Genomic DNA, 19,655 nt, shown 5'->3' with positions numbered 1-19,655 from the left:
ATGTGACATGGGGACTGTAGATAGGCCCACCCACCCACCCACCCACCCACCCACCTACCCACCCACCTGCCCAGGGGACACGGAAGCCACCGGACGCCACCGCAGAGCCCCTCCCAGACTCAGACACGTAGAACCGGGGGCACCGGGCGACTCCAGGGAAAGCTCCATGGCACCCGCAGAGCCAGCGCCAGCGGTGGCGACGCGGCGGTTGTTAGTACCTTGTGTACCCGCGACCCCACTGCTGCTGCTGCTGCTGCCGGGTCCGGGTTCTGGCTCTTGACGCCCCCAGCTCTTTACCTGAAGGCGGAGTTCCAGGGCTCGGATGCGACCCAGAACTTGGGCCTGGCGCCTCTTCAAGGCTTTCAATGCAGCGTCCGGGATGGTGCCGCCGGCGCCGGCAGGAGCGTTGCCACGCCGCCGCCGTGCTGGCGCCGCCGCCACCGTCATGGCTCCCGCGTCGCTGTTCGTTACGGCGCTCGGCGCCGCCGTCATGGTCCCCGGGTCCGCAGATGCGGTTGGCGGCTGTCGGAGCGCCGCCTGCGCCACTGACTGCCGTACCGTACCGGCCTCAGCGTCGCCGCCGTCAGCTGCCGCAGCCGCCGGGTTCCCTAAAGCCAGGAACAGCTCCTGTTCAAATCGACGAATGCGATCCAGATTCTGTTGGAACTTGTCGTTCGCAAGGCCCACCAGGTACGTTAAGTAGGTGTCCGGCACGAGTACGGCACCCGCGTCGGCGACGGGTACCTCCAGCCGCAGAGAGCACCGCACTCCCACCTGGCGTACGGGACGAGACGGGGGCAGCGCTGGGGGCCTGATGATCTGTGCGCCTTGAGACCATTGAGAACATTGAGGTCATTCCCTACACGGCATCATCGTAACAGAACTGAAGTCATCGTGACACCCCGTCAGCAACAACGAGGAAAAAACACGCGGCCCAATTCTCGCTGACACAGACTTTTGCGGGGCACGGATACAAGACAACAGAATACATGGAATACGAGCGCGCGATGTTCCGTTCTTACACCGCATACACCCAGCCAGTCCGCAGCCAGCCCTTTCCCCCCGCCCTGGCTCACCATGACCCGCCTCCCCCCTGACCCAAGGGTCAGTCCGCTTTCCCTGAAGCCAGCGGCGCGGGCGGCCGCTAAGACCTGCTGACCCATTGCCGCGCTGCTGGCCTGCGGTGCATGGGAGTTAGAGATGGGAGAAGGGGGACATCAGGTGAGGAAAACACACGCATACACACACACACACACACGCATAGACACACACGGTTCCCCGCGGAAGCACACCTGGCGCATAGGCGGGAGGGAACGAGAGCACAGCAAAACGAAGGTAAAACCCCAAACAAACAATTTTCCCCTCACCCTAAAACCCACGGCCTGCCACCTCCCAGGCGCCTACCCACCTCCAAGGCCAGGATGAAGGGCTCGAACCGGAGCACCAGTCGGGCGCCTGACACGCAGCGGGCGTGAATCGCTGATATCACGTCCTGCAAGCATGCGAATTCACACACATACACACGAGCGAACACACATAAACGCACAACATATCACTGATGGTGTGACACCTTCAGCACTTCCTCATGTCGCGACCTCATATCCTCAGTTTGTAGAGACACAACTCAAGCTTCAAGAAAGGCGATGTCTCCTCTCGGTACAACATAACTGGCTGGCAGAGGTTAAGGCCTGACTTCTGCTCCCGGCGCGTCCGGGTTCAAATCCGCCTGCCGACCTCTCGGGGTGTTTGAGAGGTGGTGAAATGGGAGGTGGCCCCCCATCTTGTGGACGGTGTAGGACGTGATAAAATCAACCTGCGAGCTGACCAGGAACTAAGTTGACGCGCCGTTGATCCGCAAGATTTGATTGGATGCTGGTGGTGAGTTGCCAAACTCAAAAAGTACACTCTGAAGTCGGATGGGGTGAATGGATTAGGGTGCCCCTCTAGCAGGGGAGAGCAGGGAACTGCCTCGGGAAGGAGGCCACTGGTGAAGCTTAACCACCCTGTAACAACATCAACATAATGTCGGTGTAACTACCCAACCAACTAACCAACCAACTAACACCAGGGCAAAGGGCCACAACGGCCAAACAGCCTCGCGATAACAGAGCAGCAAAATCCCCGGCAAGTGCAACCGTCGGAGCAACCACTGTCAGGGCAGCGGCTGCGGCCGCCGTCAAGCGGGGGAACGCCAGGCGGAGGTACCGCTCCATCCGCAGAAGAGATCCCTCAACGGCCACCCTCCCGGTATTAACTTCCTCAGTTAACAAAACCCCTCCCCTCCCCTCCCCACCTCTCCCCTCATCCCCCCCACACACAGACACACGCACACAGCCCTACCTGCGCGTCTGCGGGATCATGGCTGGCATACACCCACTCCCCGCCCTTCTTGCCCCCCGCCCGGGTCTCCGACGTGGGCTCCCCGAACACGGTGATCCGCCCGGAGCAGCTGCTGGTCGTGTAAACGGCGGGGTGGGAGTTGATGCGGGACACCAGGACCGCCACAGGCGCATCCACACTGCCCTTGCGGGACTTGTCACCTGCAATCGTGCGGGCGTGCGGGCAGGCGGGCGGGCGGCACAAGCAGGAAGATAACGCGGGACGTGGGTTGGCTTGGGAATCTGAACCGCGAGGGGATGGTGACGCCACCAGTGACGTCGCAGGCAGCGGCGAAGAAGGCAAAGCCCGGGAGCCTGTCCCCGGCAGAGAGGTGAGGTAGAGCGTCAGTGCACGTCCGACGCGGAGCACACCACTCCCACCACACATCAAACTACCTCGAGCTTTCCATTGCGTGTGGAGTGTCAGGGAAGATGGAGGAAGAGGAGCGGGAAGAAGAGGAGGAGGAGGAGGTATGGCGCCAGGATGGCTGGAGACACGCGATGTGTTAGTGAAGGCCAACGCCGGACAAGTATCTATAAGACATACGTACAAATGGACAGACAGACAGACAGACAGACGGAGACACACGCTCCGTCACTCACTCACCGCAGTCCGCCTGCAGTCCCGCCAGCACCACCGCCTTGCGCTGCTGAAACGCATCTAGGACCATCTGACTGGCTGACTGACGGGTCGACTGGCTGCCTGACTGATTTGCTGGTTGTTTGATTGACTGCAAGTAAGGTGGAGGTGGAGGAGGAGAAGGGTGCTGAACGCTATGTCAGCAGCACGAACTAACCGCACCAACAGTACCTCAAGGTTTGAGAAACCTCTTTTTAACGGAGAACACAGCGCAGTGACCCGTGGGTCAGCCCAACCTCCCGGAACTCTCGGAAGCGCACATACGTTCGCGCCCTTGCGCACACGCTGACACTTGCAACCCCGGGGTTTGCGCGCCGCTCGTAGGTGCTTTTTGGAGGTTTGGCTCCGGGCTAGCGGGGGCTAGCTGGCCTTCCTGGGTCAGCGGGGTCCTCACTCCGCTTCACACTCCGCATTCACTCGTCCACACGCTCCTCTGCTGCGTCCTCTTAACAGGTTTCGGAGCACCCTCACCCTCCTCCCCGGTACTTGGTTCTGCTGCTCTGAGCCGGTTCCTGCTCTGAGCCGGAGTGTAGCTGTCCAGGGACACCGAGTTCCGCTATCGCTGCAGACCGAGCATATCCTAATGAGGGAAGTGCACAGCACAGCACAGCACAACACAGCACGGTAACTTACAGCACGGCAGCGCGAGGCACAGCACGGCATGGTGGGTTCCGATTTATGACTTATGAGAGACAGAGCAAAAAGAATAAGTGCCGTGTAGTGGCATATGGTTCAGTATAAAATAATGCGTGCCGGTGCCTTACATCCCTATGGTTGTGGGTTGTGCCACTGCACATACAAACAAACATACAGACCTGCAGCTGCTCCAGACGCTTCCTGCCTTCACTCAAATGGAACTTAATGGCCTGAACGGGAAACAGGAACGGGCGACGAATTAAGGGAAGAGGGAAAGTGCAAAAATACAAAGAATAATATGCCTGTAGGGAGGAAGCGAAGGGGGTGGGAGGCGAGGTCGGGTAGAAAACCAGCAATAAGCAGCGAAGCATGTGGCTACTAAGTGTAAACGATGAGGGCAGGGCCCTGTAGCTGGACTGTAGCTAGTATGGCGAGTATGACGGCAGCAAGGCGGAGGACCACTTGAAGAGAAGGTCAGCATACATATGCCGTCCGGCTTGCTCCTGCTGTGAGTCTGGAGCTCTGTCCCTAACCGAGGACCAATTACCTGCAGGTCGGTGACATGCTTTTGGGCTTCAAAACTGGCTCGAACCTCGTTTATGAGTTCAGCTGTGGATGGTTTAGGGAGCGCAGCGTGAAAGATGAAGCTAGGCAGCGGCAGGTGGGAATGCAAGGTGCAAAGCGGTCGGGTGACAGCTGGGGGATCGACTTATAGGTAATTGGGCAATAAAGATAGGGAGGATGGTGCACAAAACACTGGCACAAATAACGATTGGCATCGATAAGAGCACGTTCGTGGATGTCAACTGACGTGAACCGGCCGCCGTTCGCGACCGTTTGCTCCAACGGAGACGCTGCCCATTCTGGTCCGCTTTGACTATACAGCCATCCTGTGTCATCCATTCATAGATGACGCACGGCTATAACTCATCGTTTGCCGACAAGTGCAAGAGCTCACCCCGATGAGGTCCCGTTCCAAGGCTTCGCGTTGCACGGATATACTGACGGTACAAGCTTATGACTTGCGACCTAAAAACAAAGTGCCGGAGACTATGCAGAGGCGTCGCCGGCATAACTGCAGTCCAGAGCAAGTCTCTTAGGTAAGGTTTAACCTCTACGCATCGTGATAATATAAACAGTTGCTAAAATAAACATTATATGTGGCAATCCTTTGCCGGAGGTGAAGCCTCCCCCTTTCAAGTCCTGGGGTGCCAATACGGTGGGTCTTGCTCTCTTGCATTGCAAATCACGTGCCGAGAGGTCCAGCTGCAAAGCGGTAAGCCAGGATCATCTCAAATTTGACTGAGTATTTAACATTGCGCCATGTTTTGCGATGGCTAACGGTAACCGAAAACGGCTCGTTCCCGTAACCATTCGGGTAAGCAAGAGTTAAGCATTATCTAAGAAGCGTTTAGAATAGGCTGCTGGATTATACACCTGTGGCTCAATACGTGTCGGAGCGGATTGAAACACATGCAGGAGACAACTATGAATTAGCCTGGTGCGCGGACATCCTTTTCCCGAGACCTGTGCCTTATCTAGGTCTACCAACCTAGTTGTGGGCCATCCTTTTCCCCCCCCTTTCATTATAATAAGGTTAATGGGTCATCCAGTCGGCGTCGGCTGAGCAATAACAGCTCCAAGCGCCCTTGCGTCCTTCAAGCAGTCGTGCACGGCAGCCATGTAGTCCACGTTCCGACAAGCCGTCTCAATTTGCGGTTCACGATGTCAAGATGAATAGTGTGTGCAGCTGCTTTGCTGCATATGCATAGCCTATATGGCCGTTACTGCGCACGATGGATAAGGTTGTAACGGCTACTTGCGTCTTATATGTAGTAACGGCCATATAGGTCAGCGTAGCCACAGGTCATTAAGGCCGAGCAAGGCGCCACTGTATCGGCTTGAGCGTACAATATCGCTGCAAGTTCGCCGATAAGGATGTAGACATACTAGCTGCCAGGGTGGTGGCACAGGAGCTTACTAGGAAGAATGGGCTGGCATATTGGAAGGAAGAAAGACGGGGGCGCTGCCAATGGGGGTTTTAAGATAAAACTTGTCGAGGGCTCTACTTGTCGTACCGTACTGGCTCTGTAGGAAAATAACACGCAATACAAAATCCATCTCTGAACACAGAGGACCGACCGCAGAGCGTGAACCTTGAGGGCACGGACATACGACTATGTTCGCCTCTCCGCTGCCGTTACTACCATATTCTATCCCACCTGAGCACCATTTTCTTCACTCTGTGATTGGAGAATACGCGACAGCAACGTGCCTAGCTGCCTTCCGGGGTACAGCAATAGAACAATAAGGAGCTGATAGAGAGAGTGTGTGTGTGTGTGTGACTCGGCGCCAAGGTGAGATCTGGGGTAACGCAGATTCCAAAGCGAGCAACCAAAGTAAGCCCTTTTGGTACAAGCCTTATCACCACTGGTGCAAGCCATAGGGAGCGAGTTGCGCTGACGTCCTTGCGCAAGTCGCGGGTGTCTAATGCTTTCCTTGTAATTCCGCTTGTTCTCCCGTCTATAAAGGGGGGGTAGGAAATTTTATCGTGCAGTGTATAGCCAAGCAGCTGACGTGCAGGCCATGCCTGCGGCATGCAGGTCAGCAACTTGGCCAATGGTCACAATTTCTGGCCATTGCATGCGGAGCGGAATACTTCGCTATAAGGATCCGGAGGAAACTCCTGATCAGAGAATCCTCGGCGCATACGTGAAGAGGTCCGCACGATGGGCCGCATATCCGAGAGCTCTATTCCTGGGCTGGACTGTGATACCATAGCCATCCCTCTTTAAGATGAGAATACTCGGTTCGGGCTTTGGTTGAGGGCATGGCGTTCAAAAAGGGCTCGTTTACTCCACGACGCTCGGTGAGCGTACGCCTCCGTCCTTGCACCGATGGTCTCGACATAATCAGCTTGGCTCTCACCCACTACATGCAACCTCCTTTTTATTGACATAGAGGGATCGCAGTGCAGGAGACATACCCATATAAGCTACAAAAGAAGTCATGACCAGCTCGGTCACTGAAATGAAAGTAAAAGAGCAACCTATATGCGTATCAACAATACGTGGATCATAAATTCTATGTTATGGGAACTAACAGCTTCGGTTTTTTGGATGACGAGCAGGACATTAGCTCCTCAGTAACAAGAACAGAAGCTCCATCATTTATCTTCCCAACTGTAAATACTAGAAAGCTCCGGTAACACTCATTGAAACTAATTGATGAAAGGAGTGAAGGACTATACTAGTGGCTGAGAGCAAAAAGGGGACAGTACGGCGGCTTCACCAGGGAGGGTCGGATCATCGTAGGTCCCTTTGGGATGAGGGTCGTTATAAGCACGCCTTATCTCTGTGATAGGTACACTAGCTGTGATAACACATTCATTGCAGTGTCACGTTTAGGATACAGATTCTAAGATGGCCATGACCATGCGCTCCTCTTTCGCCGCCCGTGTGGCTGGCTCGCGCCCGGCTGTCCGCGCCGCGCGTCCTTCGGCCCGCACTGTGAGCGTCAATGCTTTCTCGGTCACCTTCAAGACCCCAACTGGCGACAAGGTCGTCGAGGTTAAGGATGACGTTTACCTGCTGGACGCTGCCGAGGTCAGAATAAGTCTGGTGACTCGTTGCCATCTGCGCGAGCAGAGACAGATGAAAAATTAGACTCATGATTCATAAAAGTGCAAATTTGGCGAATATGGATGGATAGGCTGATATGCATACCTTTTGGATTGTGATCATGTCTTAACTTGCGTTATCCGTTTGCTCATGTCCCCTTCGCAGGAGGCTGGCCTGGACCTGCCATACTCGTGCCGCGCTGGTGCCTGCTCCAGCTGCGCCGGCAAGGTTGTGTCCGGCACCGTGGACCAGAGCGACCAGAGCTTCCTGGATGACAAGCAGATGGAGGCTGGCTACGTTCTGACCTGCGTTGCCTACGCAACTTCGGACCTCGTTATCCTGACGAACCAGGAGGAGGGCCTGTACTGAGCTCTTGTCGATGATTGGAACTTTGGGATATGGGTTGGGATTAGCGGTCTGACGTATCCACAAGGTGTGCTTTGTGGAAAATGGCAAATGTGACATTCAATTTTTTGTAACATTTCAGCCTCCAAGAATGCTTCGCCTCCCGCAATATTTCGCCTCCTGAAGAATTCAATTACATCAGTGAGCATACACGCGAAGTAACATACCAGAAATTTTTTATGTACCATACAAATTTACCATTTTTTATTCCGTCACTAGGAAATTCCTTGTACAAATTATAAGGCGCCACAAGATGAGGTTAATTTAACACACTTGGTTACAATTTTGTGTCCAGTTACAATTTCCATATCTTTACACAGGTTCCTTATTGCTATGACTGCTTCTTAATTGGGGTATGTGATACATGGTTGGAGGTGCGTGACCCCATCCCTGTATTACTACGGGTCGAAAACTACGAGCCAAAGGCCCAAGGGCTAAAAGGTACGAGAAACATCAGTGCAGACTAGCATCCAAAGAGGGTAACTGAGTTTCGGGGAATCTGTCGTTTACAACAAAGCGCGGCCAATGATCATCTCCAACAGCAGCAACGTTGTCAAACCCAGCATTGCCAAACGCCCATGCAACTTCTCATTTCTTTCTGTGAAAACACCCTCTGGTAAACTATACGTGTCCTTCAGTGCCGACAAATAATCTCCTTGGGTACCCTGTAGGACAATCCACGCGAAATTACACACACAAACGCGATAACTTAGTATGCCATGAACACAAATAGGGCATCCGGGAAAGTTTTGTGACGATTGAGTGGGTAGCCGGCTAAATTGTACAGAAAACACAGGCGCTGCAGCATTCTCCAAACGCAAGTTTGTTGAATGGTAGTTTCGTTGATAGCTAAAAGAGGTTCAGCGACTACCATAGGCATCTAGTGCTGGATTGCGGCTCACGGCGGTCCCATGATCCGGTCGCCGTCACCCACGTGCAGTCCTTGACAATGGGGTTTACCCAGAGGCGAAACCTTTTCCCAGTGGCGAACCCCCCTACTGCAGCGGGTACTTAGCCCATTCCACAAAACTATAACCCATCATTCCTGCTTACCGCTTTGTCGCCGTCTCCTTCCCCCCCCCACCCTCCCTCGAGCACGCAAAGAAAGACTATAATCCCGGCCAACCTCATCCACACCACCAGCGGATTGAGGCCCTTGTGACCTCGTGTGTCGGTTGAGCAACGGTGTCCATGCCGGGCACCCTGGTCTCATTCCATGTCCCGTTTTCACAGACATCCTCGCCAAGGTCCAACCTTACACCCACCTTGTAAATGGGAATGGTGGAGGCGGCTACAATCAACGTCAGCACCAGCAGCACCGGCTGGGGGGCTTTGCTGAGCTGCGACAGGATGGAGCCGGAGCCCAGGATCTCCGCACCTGCAGCCGCCACAAAGCCTGCGCAAGGGCAAAGAGGGTACCGAACATACCGTTCGCGTCGCACGAAATCAGCCCGACGCGCTGCGTTTTCCCAAGCCAGCAAAGGAGGTAGGGCGGGTGCCGCCTTAGCAGGCAGGATAGACTACAGGAAGCTGCTAGCAGCTGAGACAGCTTGGCAACAGCACATCCCCTGCGCGTGGCTTTTCCAACCCATTCGCCGATTCCTCTGGTTGCCCCTCTATTTTGAAGCGGTGACGGTACAGGGACACCACCTCAACAACAGCTTCTAGTAGTTCCCCCCACATCATAACCCGACACCGTCCTGGCCCCAGTCAACCAACAAGCTAAACCCACTCCTTGCATCATCACCAACCTATCATGGCCGCCCGGCCGTTGATGGTCTCCGGCAGCTCGTTCCAGCCGGTGCTCTGTGACGGATCAGTGGAGTCGGTGGGTAATCATGTACGGCCTAAGTAATATTCGGACCCATAGCACGAGAAACGGGAGCATAAGATACACCGGCGTGCAGAACTTGTGACGTGTGTACATAGTGGTGAAAACTGATTGCGCACGTCCTGAAACACTAGTACTGCGACGAGGTAATGTGGTTTGTGTAAATCCACGTAATTCTCCACTGGGCAGCCCAAGCAAGCGCACCGTATTCGCATGAGACGTGGATTCGTGGGTGCCCAGGCGCATCCACGTTACCATGGCAGTGCTGCTAATAGCGTACCTTCTTGAAGAACTCGGAGTCCACGTACGGCTTGAGATATGTCCTGTACGCGTCCACGTCCTCCAGCTTAAAGTCTGTGGACTCCAGGAACTTGAGGACGGGGCCAGCTTGCTCGGGCAGCCTTGAGGCGGTGTAAGAGGGTGGGGGAAGAGAGCGTAGAGAGAGGGGGTTGAAGGACAGCTGGCTGAGGCTGAGGTATCTGAAGGCAATGGAATTGCTGACTAAACAGGTCGCGACGCTACTTCTGATGAGGAGGGGCTGGTAAGAAGTCTGTGCCGGAAGGTAGCGTGGTCCTTCAAAGTCACAGGGTGGCCTTACCCGAAAACTTAAGTAGTCCTTTATGGTAATAATGATATCAGTAGAAGCAGTTCATGATGTTTAATTAGTTAAAACATGTTTTCGTTGAAACCTCAGGGAGCAAAGACAGGTAAATAAAGCTCTGATGGTGCATTGATGGATGTGTGGCCGTAGTGAGCAAGAGCAATGATCTGCTCTGTTCGTGTTAGATGGCATCGCTCACCAGTCAGGAGTCTTTGACGTGCTTGGCGTGGGCTCAGCCTCAGCCTGCGCAAAGGAGGCCCCGATACCAATATATAGCAATTGCAGTCATCCAGTGGAATAGAACTGAAAATTTGCCCTTCACAGCAGTTGCATCCATGAACATGCCTTGCAAATTAAGCTGCGACGGCCACGAGCAACGCATGCACGCGTTGCGCGCAAGGAACCAGCCTTCATAGCTATGGACATTTTCAATAATGAAATGTGCACTTAAATGCTCACAGTGAGATTACGATAATTGCAATGAATTGGTGTCTGATCATTGCATGAAATTGCAATTGTGTTTCCAAAGCCAACGGAAGGCGCCGTACTTTCGTCGGAGCCTCTAACCACGCTTACCTGAACGACGTAGGGCTATAATCCCTTGTAGTAATACAGTCCCATAAAGCAAGGAACGGTGTAGTTATCTGGTGGCGCAGTTCTTTCTTCTGAAGTTTACCGGCGGTCTGTCTCCCTCGCTGGCTTTCATTGCACGATGTCGGTCCCTATTTTTCACCATAAGCTTCATATTATACATTCGATGCGATTCTCTCTCAGGTGCTCTCATCAGCTCAAGGTCCTGGCCAAACAATAGTAATTAAGGAGTTGCCAGCTAGAGCTCCTTGTAAGAAAAGTTGAATGTTGGCTTTAAAACGCCTGAATATTAACCTTCCAGGATCCTGTTATGCGCGCTGCATGCGCGTACGATGGCCGACCGCAAGCCTCGACCAGGGCGGTGCAAGGCCTGTTACCCCCCAACCCTGTTGAATTCGGATCGACTACCAGAGGACGTACCCAAGTCACTAGCATCACAACAGATCGCGCCTGGCCCCAGGTCCTACTCCATACCGCACGGCACGGCGTCAACACCCGTGCGAAGTCCAGGACATGGGCGACCGCGAGGCGTGCTGCTGCCACATCCATTCTTGCTTCCGTTGCGCCTTCCGCGGACAGCGATGCCGCCGCTGGCCCCTTGGACGTCAGAGCGACGTTAGCAGGGTGTGCGATTTCAGAACCGGCATTGGGCTCCACGCTGCCGTCCAGTAGCGCTACATTCGCGCATGTGCGGGAGAGCATTCGTTGGAAACATGCCATGCAGCAGCTCCAAAAGGTCGATGGACATAATGACAGGTGGAGCCGCCACGGTTTGGTGGTTTCGAAGCAGGGGCTGGGGCCTGGGGCTCCGATGTGTTACGGAGCCGCGGCATGTTCTTCTGGCATGTTGGCTGCTGGTTCAGATGCCCCACTGGGCCTCGGGGCCCTTGAACCCAGGGATATAACCCTCCGACGTGGCCGAGGACAGGAAATGCATGGGACCAGGAACTCGAGGTTGGTACTGGCGGCACCATTTCGCGCGGCACCGGCAGCATTGGGGGCGGCAGGAGCAGCAGTGGCGTCGACCCCACACGGCAGTGCTGACGTGGCAACATGCCAGAACCGGCTACCGAAGCCACCTCCGCCCAACGGCAACGCCTATGTTTCGTATGGTGGGGACGTTCCGTCAGGACGGACCCACGGGCCCCTTGAGCAGCGCGAGGCTGAGGGCAGTAACGGCTGCAACGGCAAAAGCTACGGCGTCCTTAGAGAGCAGCGTGCTCCGACCCGGAGCGGGTCAGTGTGGCAGTCGCGTAAGCTGCTTGGCGCGTTACGCGCCGCACGCCTGGCTTCGGACGTTGCGCGCCTAGTAGATCTGCATGGCGATGATTTCGGAGCCGAGCACGTGGCGGCGGCCCTGGACGCGCTCGTCCACGTGGTTTCGGTACATGGGACGCAAGTGAGGCTGGACACGGTATCGACATCCACTGCAACAGGCGTACCAACGTCCTATAAGGAGGTGCAGTCGGTGCGCCGCCGTCAGCCCGGCGGCGCAGCAGTGGCCTTCCCATCTGGGTCGGAGCCTCGGCCCGAATCCCAGTTGGAAACGACGCAGCCACCAGCTCTGGCCAGCGCCGAGGCCCAATCCGTGGCCCGTCAATTATTGGAAATCTCCATTCGCCTGCTCGCCCAGCCGCGTCGCTGGGGAATCTCCTGCCTGCTAGCGCTCCTGGTCCAGCCGCGGCGACTGGGTTTGGATCCGGAGCCGAGTTGGGTGCTCCCCGTCCTGAAGCAGCTCATCGCCGCGGCGCCTTCCTTATTTCCGAATCAGCTGGTGCTGCTGCTCGAGACGCTGGCAGCGCGAGACATGTGGGAGTTCGCTCCCGCCAGTGGGACGGTGGGTCGTCGACTGGCGCTGCGGCTGGGGCAACAGCTCGAGGCGGCACTGCCGCATCTGCAGGTGCATCTGGCGGCGCGGGCATTGGGCGCGACGGCGCGACTAGCGCCGCGCGGCTTTGGACCCTTCCTCGAGAAGGAGGCCCAACGCGACGCTGGCGGCTACGCGGTGCAGTGGGCGGTACGGCGGGCGCGGGAGGCAGCGACAGCTCGGACGGATGCGGGTATGGCGGGACCGCATCGGTCATACGACGGTCACGGTCACGACCGAGGCAATGGCGACCCTGCCGTCATCGCGTGGGCAGGCCGGTATATGGACCGCGCATTCGCTGAAGCGTACATGTCGTACATTCGTACGGCGCTGTCGCGTGGCGCCGTCAGCGGAGTGGACGCGGCGCGGTTTCTGGAGGCCATAGCTCGGTTTGCGGAGTGGCCCGGGGTGGCGGCGTTACGCAACTTGGACCAGAGGGTGAGGGCATTGGGATTTGGCAGCCGCGGCGCGACCGCCCTGGGAACACCTGATGGTGGACCCCCCGGACCCCCTGGCTCTGTCGCTACAGGCCCGGTGTCATCTTCACCGCAGGCCGCTGCTAGGAGAGGAGCTCCGGAACACGACGCGGTGGGGCTCCGAGACCAGGCAACGGCGAAGCGAGCTCAGCCCGTGGCCAACGGCGGGCCAGCGACGCCAGGGAGCGTCCTCGACGGCGACGCCACCTCCGCTGCGGCCGCCTTCGCCGGTGATTACCTGCACGGAGACTCCTTACCCCCGTCGCCTTCAACACCAGTCGGGTTGGACATGGCAGCTCACAGAAGGCCCGAATATGACCTTGTTCGACCGGTACGGCGTGCCGTGCTGCTGCCGCGGGAGTCGCCACCGCCGCCCCTGCCGGCGCCGCCGCCGGCGGCACGTGCCCCTGGCCCGGGGCTAGCAGGCTTCAGCAATGGCTTACCTACCAGCGCTTTTTCCCCGCCACAGTCGTCATCGTCGGCGACGACCGCGACGGCCGCTTCTCCCAGTGACCGCGCCGGGAAGCCCCGGGCGTGGCCAACCCACGCCGCAAACTCGACGCGTCCACCACCACCGACGCCAACACCACCACCACCCTCAGTCGCCGACCCACACACCGACACCCTTCTAGACCTCATCACGCTTCTGCCAGCGCCGTCAGCTAGCCGCGACCTCACGGCGCCGCATGCCGCTGCCGCCGTTACCGTACAGTACGACAGCATACCGGATTCGGATTTGGAGCTGTGCTGCTCTGCGTTCTGGGCGCTGGTGCGCATGGGTGTAAGGCCCAGCCCCCCTTGGGTGAGCGCCTTGATTGCCGCCACTCAGCCGCACCTGGCCTCCCTGGAGCCAGGAACTCTGGCACGCGTCTGGTGGGCGTTATGTGTCGTACGCTGGGTACCGGCGCCGGCTTGGCGCGTCGAAGTAATGGGTGTGATTCGCGGGGCGGCATCTGCACTGACGCCTGACCAGGTGTGGTTGGTGGCGGGGTGGGTTAACAACGCTCTGCAACGCCAGCTGCTCCAAGCCTGCACAGCGCTGCATGGGTGCACTGACCGCATTTCAATGGACAACAAACTATTAATAATCGACAACAAACTAACAACAAACTATTTCTTTTGTTGCTGCACATGTCCATTGGTTTTGTCGAGGAGGGTGATGGTGATGGCGATGATGATGATGATGATGATGACGGTGATGATGGTGATAGTGATGACGATGGCGATGCTGATGATGATGATGATGATGATGCTGATGTCGAGGCTTAGAGATGCGACCTCACTCTCGATACATGAATTCTCCCTCTTCTGTGCCCCTTCACCATTGCCACCTGCGCCTCTCCTTACCCTTCAAGAGGCACATCATACCATTGACACCACACCCTTTCCTTTGATTCAACTCCCTAACATCATCATCGCCATTTCCTTACGACCGCTGTCTGTCAGGTGTGCATGGTCCTGGGCGGCTTCGGCATGTGGCGCCAGTCCCCCGGGAGGTCCTGGCTGGATGGGCTGCTGGCCCAGGCGCAGGTGGGGACGAATGCAGGGAGGGGGAGGAGGGGGAGGGGGAGGGGGAGGAGGGGAAAAAGATGTGTGAGACCGTGCGCCCACTTCAGGGGAGTTCTAGGGGCCAGAGTATTCTAGATGAGGAACTGTGAGACCGGACATGGACTGAAGAAGAGCGCTTGTAGGGAATCTTTGGGGGAGTGGGCTGGCTGGGGTGGCGGCTGGCTATGTGATTGGCTGCTGCGAGGGGGTTCAATGATGGCGACTACTGTGTGCTGTTGGCCCTGCGTGCCGACAGGAGGAAGTGCTGCACTCCTCCTGACTCTCATCCTGTTTGGTGGAAAGGGGGCTTTCGTTGCCTTCGTTGCTGCCACCCGCGCAGGGAGGTGTTTCTCACCTTAGACATATCACCTTAGGCTTTTTCACCGTGGTCGCCTCTGCCTTGAGGCTGTGCGTGTTGTGGCTGCGCTGAAGCTGTCATGCTGCGCTATGACAGGTTGGCCGCGGCCTGCAGTACAGGAAAACTCTTCTCGCGCCGCCCTTCTCTAACGGTGGTTTCCTCCTAAGTCTTGCCCTCCTCCGCCCTCCGCCCTCCACCCCGCCGACCGACGCCCTCCTCCGCCCTCCCCGTTTCGCTCCATCTCCCACAGCCCAAGCTGCCAGCCTTCCATGCCACCTCCTGCACTGCGCTCGCTTTCGCCTGCGCTCGTGTGGGCCACCGCCCGCGCGCATCGTTCTTGATGCCGTACCTGCAGCAATGCTCGTCTCAGCTGCCGTACATGGACGGCCGCAATTTGGTCAACCTGCTATGGGCTCTACACCGACTAGAGCTTCATCACGCGCTAACCGCCGAGTGGCGAGCTCGCTTCCTAACCTCCTGTCGGGGGCTTATGCGGCTAACGGACTCGCTACAGCCCCCGCCGCGGGCCCAGCAGCAGCTGCTGCAGCTGCAGCTTCGGCCGCGCCTGCCGCTCCAGTCGTTAGGTGTTGGAGGAACTCCAATCGTTGCGAACGGTGGTGCCACCGCTGCGCTGCGCGGGTGGCACGGCAGCGTCCGCGGCGGCGGCGGCACCGTCGCCGCTGCCGCAGCGGCGCGATACGAGTTGCGGGCGGGTTTGGTAGCGGCCGGGGCGCGTCCGCCAGCGGCGCATGCTCCCTTCACGCCGTCGCAGCTGTCGTTGCTGTTGCTGCTCGTGGCTAAGTGCGAGCTGGCGCCGGGGCCTGTCTGGCGGGGTGAATACTGGCGGGCATGTGAAACGGCGTTGCCGTACATGCCGCCAATGGCGTTGGCGATGGTGCTGAACGGCGTGTGGCGGCTCCGCGTCTCTCCACCGCTGCCGTGGATGAGGGCTTTCTTCGCTGCGAGCGGGGCGGCCATGAGTGCAACCCCGGTGGGTCGCCTGGGGGTACCGCCCGAAAAGGCAGGCCCCTCATCCCCGGATGAATGTTCATGAAGTGAAATGTGTTTTGTTCTCCGGTGCTGTGGCTGCTGTCGGCAGATGTTCATCAATTTACGATGTGATATCCAAAGAGCGAAAAGAGGGGACATGCCCTTCAGTTGCACATATCATCTTTCAAAGGGGGGGGATGTCCGCCATCGCTATGCTGTGTTCTGTGTGCTGCGCAGCGTGGGTTCACCACCTCTGGTGCCCAGAACGCTTTTCTAGCATCCCTTCGATGAAACACACGCACCACCACCACCACCACCGCCACCGCCACAACAACAACACGGTCCCACTCTGCTCATGGGCTCATGCCTGCACCATCCCCCTGTTCGCATCTGCGACATTTTCCCTTTACCCCGCCTCTACCCCTCCAACGAATGGCAGTCCTCACTTTGTAATCCTACAGCACTTGTGGTGCTTTGGACGTCAGTCGGCAGTTGCATCCCTTTTTGAATTTCTTGCGTATCAGCCCCCCTTCGCCAGCGGTTCTCGTTTTACCCCGCCCCGGCTCTAATCCTCTTTCATTTTCGGCAGTTGATTAGCTCTTCTTGCATTTGATTTCCCGCCCCTTACCCCCCACCGCCACCGCCACCCCGCCCGCGCAGCCGGTGCTGCTGGCTCAGTATGCCAAGTTGCTGCTGCTTACTCCGATGCGGCCGCCTGGATCCTGGGTGGCCCTCTTCCGCAGCCACATGGACGCGAACGTGGCGGCCATGCCACGACGCCAGTTGGACTTGTGCATGCGCATGATCAGGGCGGTATCGTGGCGCCGCCGCAGGACCGCGCCGCCAGGCTGGCTGCTGCGCTGCGCGCGCACCAAAGAGGAGGCGGCGGACCGATGGCGGCGGACGCAGGCTTGGCGGGCACGGCGGCAAGGGCCGGGGTGGCGGCGGGGGGTGCTGGTGCAGGTGCAACACGCAGGGGTGGGAGAGCGGCGGCGGTGGACGTTGCGAGGTCGAGGAGTGGCAGAAGGGGGGGGAGGGGATGGAGGTTGAGGTGCGGGTACGGCAGCGGCAGGCGACGCGAAATTCTGAGTCGGCCAAGGCCTGCTCGTGCGCGGGGCACTAAGGGCAGCACAAAGGCAGTAGATTTTGGAAGACGTGCACGCTATAGATTTCTGCCTGATTTCCGCCGCCACCGCCGTTGATGAATACACAGTATTGCCCTGGTAGCCTTCAGCCGCATCGGAACTACGAGGCCACCAGAACCCAGCGATAAGAGCAGATAGAAGTAGAGGGGGAAGGGGGAAGAGTAGTAGGGAAATGTAGCAGTAGCTGCTTTGGCTGCAACGGTACGTGTGCAGTAGCAGCGACAGCAGTAGCGACAGCAGTAGCGACAGCAGTAGCGACAGCAGTAGCGACAGCAGTAGCAGTGGACGGAGGAGGTGACACGTCCTGTATGCCGTATTTGCTGGTAGCTGTTAGAGCGGCGCGGTGTGGTGATGGTGGTGGTAGCTGTACTTTTTGGGGCTGGTTTTCTTGCGGTGTGCTTGTGTGCTCGTACGGAAGTTCTTTGAAGGATTTGTTTGTTCCCCCATGTATCCAAAGTTTTTCTACACGTTGTCATGTGTCATCCTCTGAGCACTAAGCACAGGCACTTGACTGCACTGACTTCGTGCGAGGGTCCCCCTTGGGGAGATCGGGATACCCTCGTAAGACTTTAAGGTAGGGGAGGTGTTTGGGCGAGCGGGAGGGCGAACCCTTCTAAGGTCCATTGCCCGAGCTGTGTTTCATTTCCCGGGCGGAAGTACCGTGGTTTTTCCTTTAGAGGCTTTGGGGGCCGGCGTGCCGGGCTGATGGCCAGATGGATTAGCGTCCGCCGCCGCAATCGTGGCAGTGGTTTCCGGCCTGGGAGCTCGTGGCTAGCGGGTGAGCGAAGTTGCAGAGCAGGATCGATCTCTGCGTGGTAGTTCTCTGTTGTGTCTGTGCATACGCGTTGGAGGCTGGTCATGGAGCCAGCGTGGGGCCAGGGGCCCACTTCCTGGGGGGGGGGGGAGGCCGCAAGCGCCGCTGCAGGAAAGGGGCTGAAGAGAATCTCAGTTGGGCTGCATGGCATGGCAGGCACGATCTAGCAAGTTTAAGGTGGAGCGAGCAGGCTGGGTAAAGCCGCCCCCTACCCATCAAGCTCTGGAGGACGACACAGGAGGGGGAAAGATATTTGAGTTTGAACGGATTGGAGGGAAGGCGAGGATGGGAAGCCTTAAGGTGAGGTGAGGTGCAGTAGTCGTGCACTGCTTTCGCTCAGATCCGCTGAAACGCGGGATTGCCGGGTAATGTTTTGAAATGGAATTTATAGGACCGGAGCTAAGGGAGGGGGACAGACCTAGACATGAAGGGCCGGGGTTGTTGCTCTCCAGCGCCGCACACCGGCCCTCCCCCCCGCTCCGGGTGTTCCGTCCAGCGTTACCGTGCAGTTCTCGTGCACAATCCGACACGTCAGCGGCCATCACCATCGTCAGTAGTCGTACAAACCCGGTATGTGTACTCGCAGCAGGATGTCTGGGAAGGGAAAGCATGTTAGCAACAGACACGGCATGAGGGGCCTTTAGAGCAGCGAGTTCATCAGCGAGGGGGCGAGATAGTCGCGCGGTGCGGTGCGGGCTAGAAGCCGCCTGGAAGATGTCTGTCTGTCTGTCTGTCGGGAGGGGCCCCGGCGGCACGGCTGCGTGTGCGTGTAGTTATTACTCAGTGAGGGCACGGCATGGATTTGCACATGTTTGCAAGCACAAGCCGAGCAGGCGCTGCAGCTGGGAAAGACGGAGTAGGGCGGCGAAGTACACCACAAGTACAGAAAAGCGGTCGTGCGAGTGTATGTATGTGGCTGTAGAAATACCGCCCGAGGCCCTCTGTGCACTGGTGAGTGTGACTGTGGCCATGGTCGTGTATTCAAGGAGGCCACAAGATGTGGATGTGGATGACATGTGCATGTGGGTGTGTGTTGGCGCGCTCAAAAGTATTTTTTTCCGCGAAGCTGGCTGCGTTCAGTTGCGTTGCTTGACCGTATGTTAATGGCGTGCACGCGCACGCGGATTGCGATGTGGGTTTATAGGAGACGCAGTGAACTGGTATAAGGTGAACGGACGTAAGTCTTCATCTCGGTGGAGGCATGTGTGTGGGAGAGATGTGTGGCGGGAAGGTGCGTTACGAGAGGAAAGTCGAGGCGGGTGCAAGTTGACATGTGGTGCGGCGTCTTTTACGGGTCTTACTTTTCATTGAGGTGTCAGCTTTCCTCATTAATAAAAGTTAGGGTGCCCACCTAAGAGGGGGGCAAGAACCTAGTAGATGTTGGATGAAAAATGGACTACTACTCTTTGCGCAATCCGGCAGGACGTCGTAAGCGCGCTGTTATTGAATAAGAGAGAAAACACGGTAAAATGCAAAGCGCGGAAGTCCGGAAGATGTGCAGTGTGAAGTAGAGGGCGAGCGTAAGGCGGTTACAAAAGTTCACATGACGCAAATCGACAAGACATGTGGAATGTGACGCCCGAAAAAATGGCAACATGAAGCGAAAAGCAAAGAGAAATAAGTTAAGAAGGACTAGTATTAACATATCGAATGTTGTGCTTGAGAACCAGGGAGGGACGCGTACGGAGTTCAACCTTGAAACCCAGATGTGCATCTGCAGGATTAGTGAGCAAAGCGTCACAGAGGGAGGAGAGA

The 19,655-nt window shown here is 57.2% G+C and overlaps 4 protein-coding genes across 4 annotated transcripts; 2 read left to right on the top strand and 2 right to left on the bottom strand.

The window, feature by feature from the left end:
- Positions 1 to 66: 66 nt before the first annotated feature.
- Positions 67 to 4,263, bottom strand: VOLCADRAFT_118079 (uncharacterized protein; the record flags this gene model as incomplete). The annotated part of the gene is made up of 7 exons (XM_002952282.1): positions 67 to 774; positions 1,077 to 1,178; positions 1,409 to 1,492; positions 2,341 to 2,540; positions 2,986 to 3,109; positions 3,834 to 3,884; positions 4,202 to 4,263. Coding segments are annotated over 7 exons (1,329 nt in total), but the record flags the coding sequence as incomplete, so codon positions are not given.
- Positions 4,264 to 7,017: 2,754 nt separating this feature from the next.
- Positions 7,018 to 7,769, top strand: petF (Apoferredoxin, chloroplast precursor). The gene is made up of 2 exons (XM_002952357.1): positions 7,018 to 7,259; positions 7,440 to 7,769. Exons 1-2 carry the CDS (start codon positions 7,077 to 7,079, stop codon positions 7,641 to 7,643), a joined length of 387 nt encoding a protein of 128 aa, XP_002952403.1. The 5' UTR covers positions 7,018 to 7,076; the 3' UTR covers positions 7,644 to 7,769.
- Positions 7,770 to 7,968: 199 nt separating this feature from the next.
- Positions 7,969 to 10,573, bottom strand: VOLCADRAFT_105462 (uncharacterized protein). Its single transcript, XM_002952281.1, has 6 exons — positions 10,457 to 10,573; positions 10,311 to 10,354; positions 9,791 to 9,911; positions 9,431 to 9,485; positions 8,945 to 9,075; positions 7,969 to 8,344 (listed from the first exon to the last, which is right to left on the bottom strand). Exons 1-6 carry the CDS (start codon positions 10,535 to 10,537, stop codon positions 8,186 to 8,188), a joined length of 591 nt encoding a protein of 196 aa, XP_002952327.1. The 5' UTR covers positions 10,538 to 10,573; the 3' UTR covers positions 7,969 to 8,185.
- An 878-nt stretch (positions 10,574 to 11,451) lies between these two features.
- VOLCADRAFT_92967 (uncharacterized protein) lies at positions 11,452 to 17,214 on the top strand (the record flags this gene model as incomplete). The annotated part of the gene is made up of 8 exons (XM_002952356.1): positions 11,452 to 11,458; positions 11,566 to 13,007; positions 13,122 to 13,847; positions 13,896 to 14,018; positions 14,492 to 14,575; positions 15,202 to 15,942; positions 16,602 to 16,904; positions 17,155 to 17,214. The coding sequence occupies 8 exons, from the start codon at positions 11,452 to 11,454 to the stop codon at positions 17,212 to 17,214; spliced, it is 3,486 nt and encodes a 1,161-aa protein (XP_002952402.1).
- Between the last annotated feature and the right edge of the window lie 2,441 nt (positions 17,215 to 19,655).

The sequence above is a fragment of the Volvox carteri genome (genome assembly GCF_000143455.1).
Source record: "Volvox carteri f. nagariensis unplaced genomic scaffold VOLCAscaffold_29, whole genome shotgun sequence".
Lineage (NCBI taxonomy): Eukaryota > Viridiplantae > Chlorophyta > Chlorophyceae > Chlamydomonadales > Volvocaceae > Volvox > Volvox carteri.
Note: the sequence above shows the minus strand (reverse complement) of the source record. Positions and strands in the feature narration are given on the sequence as shown.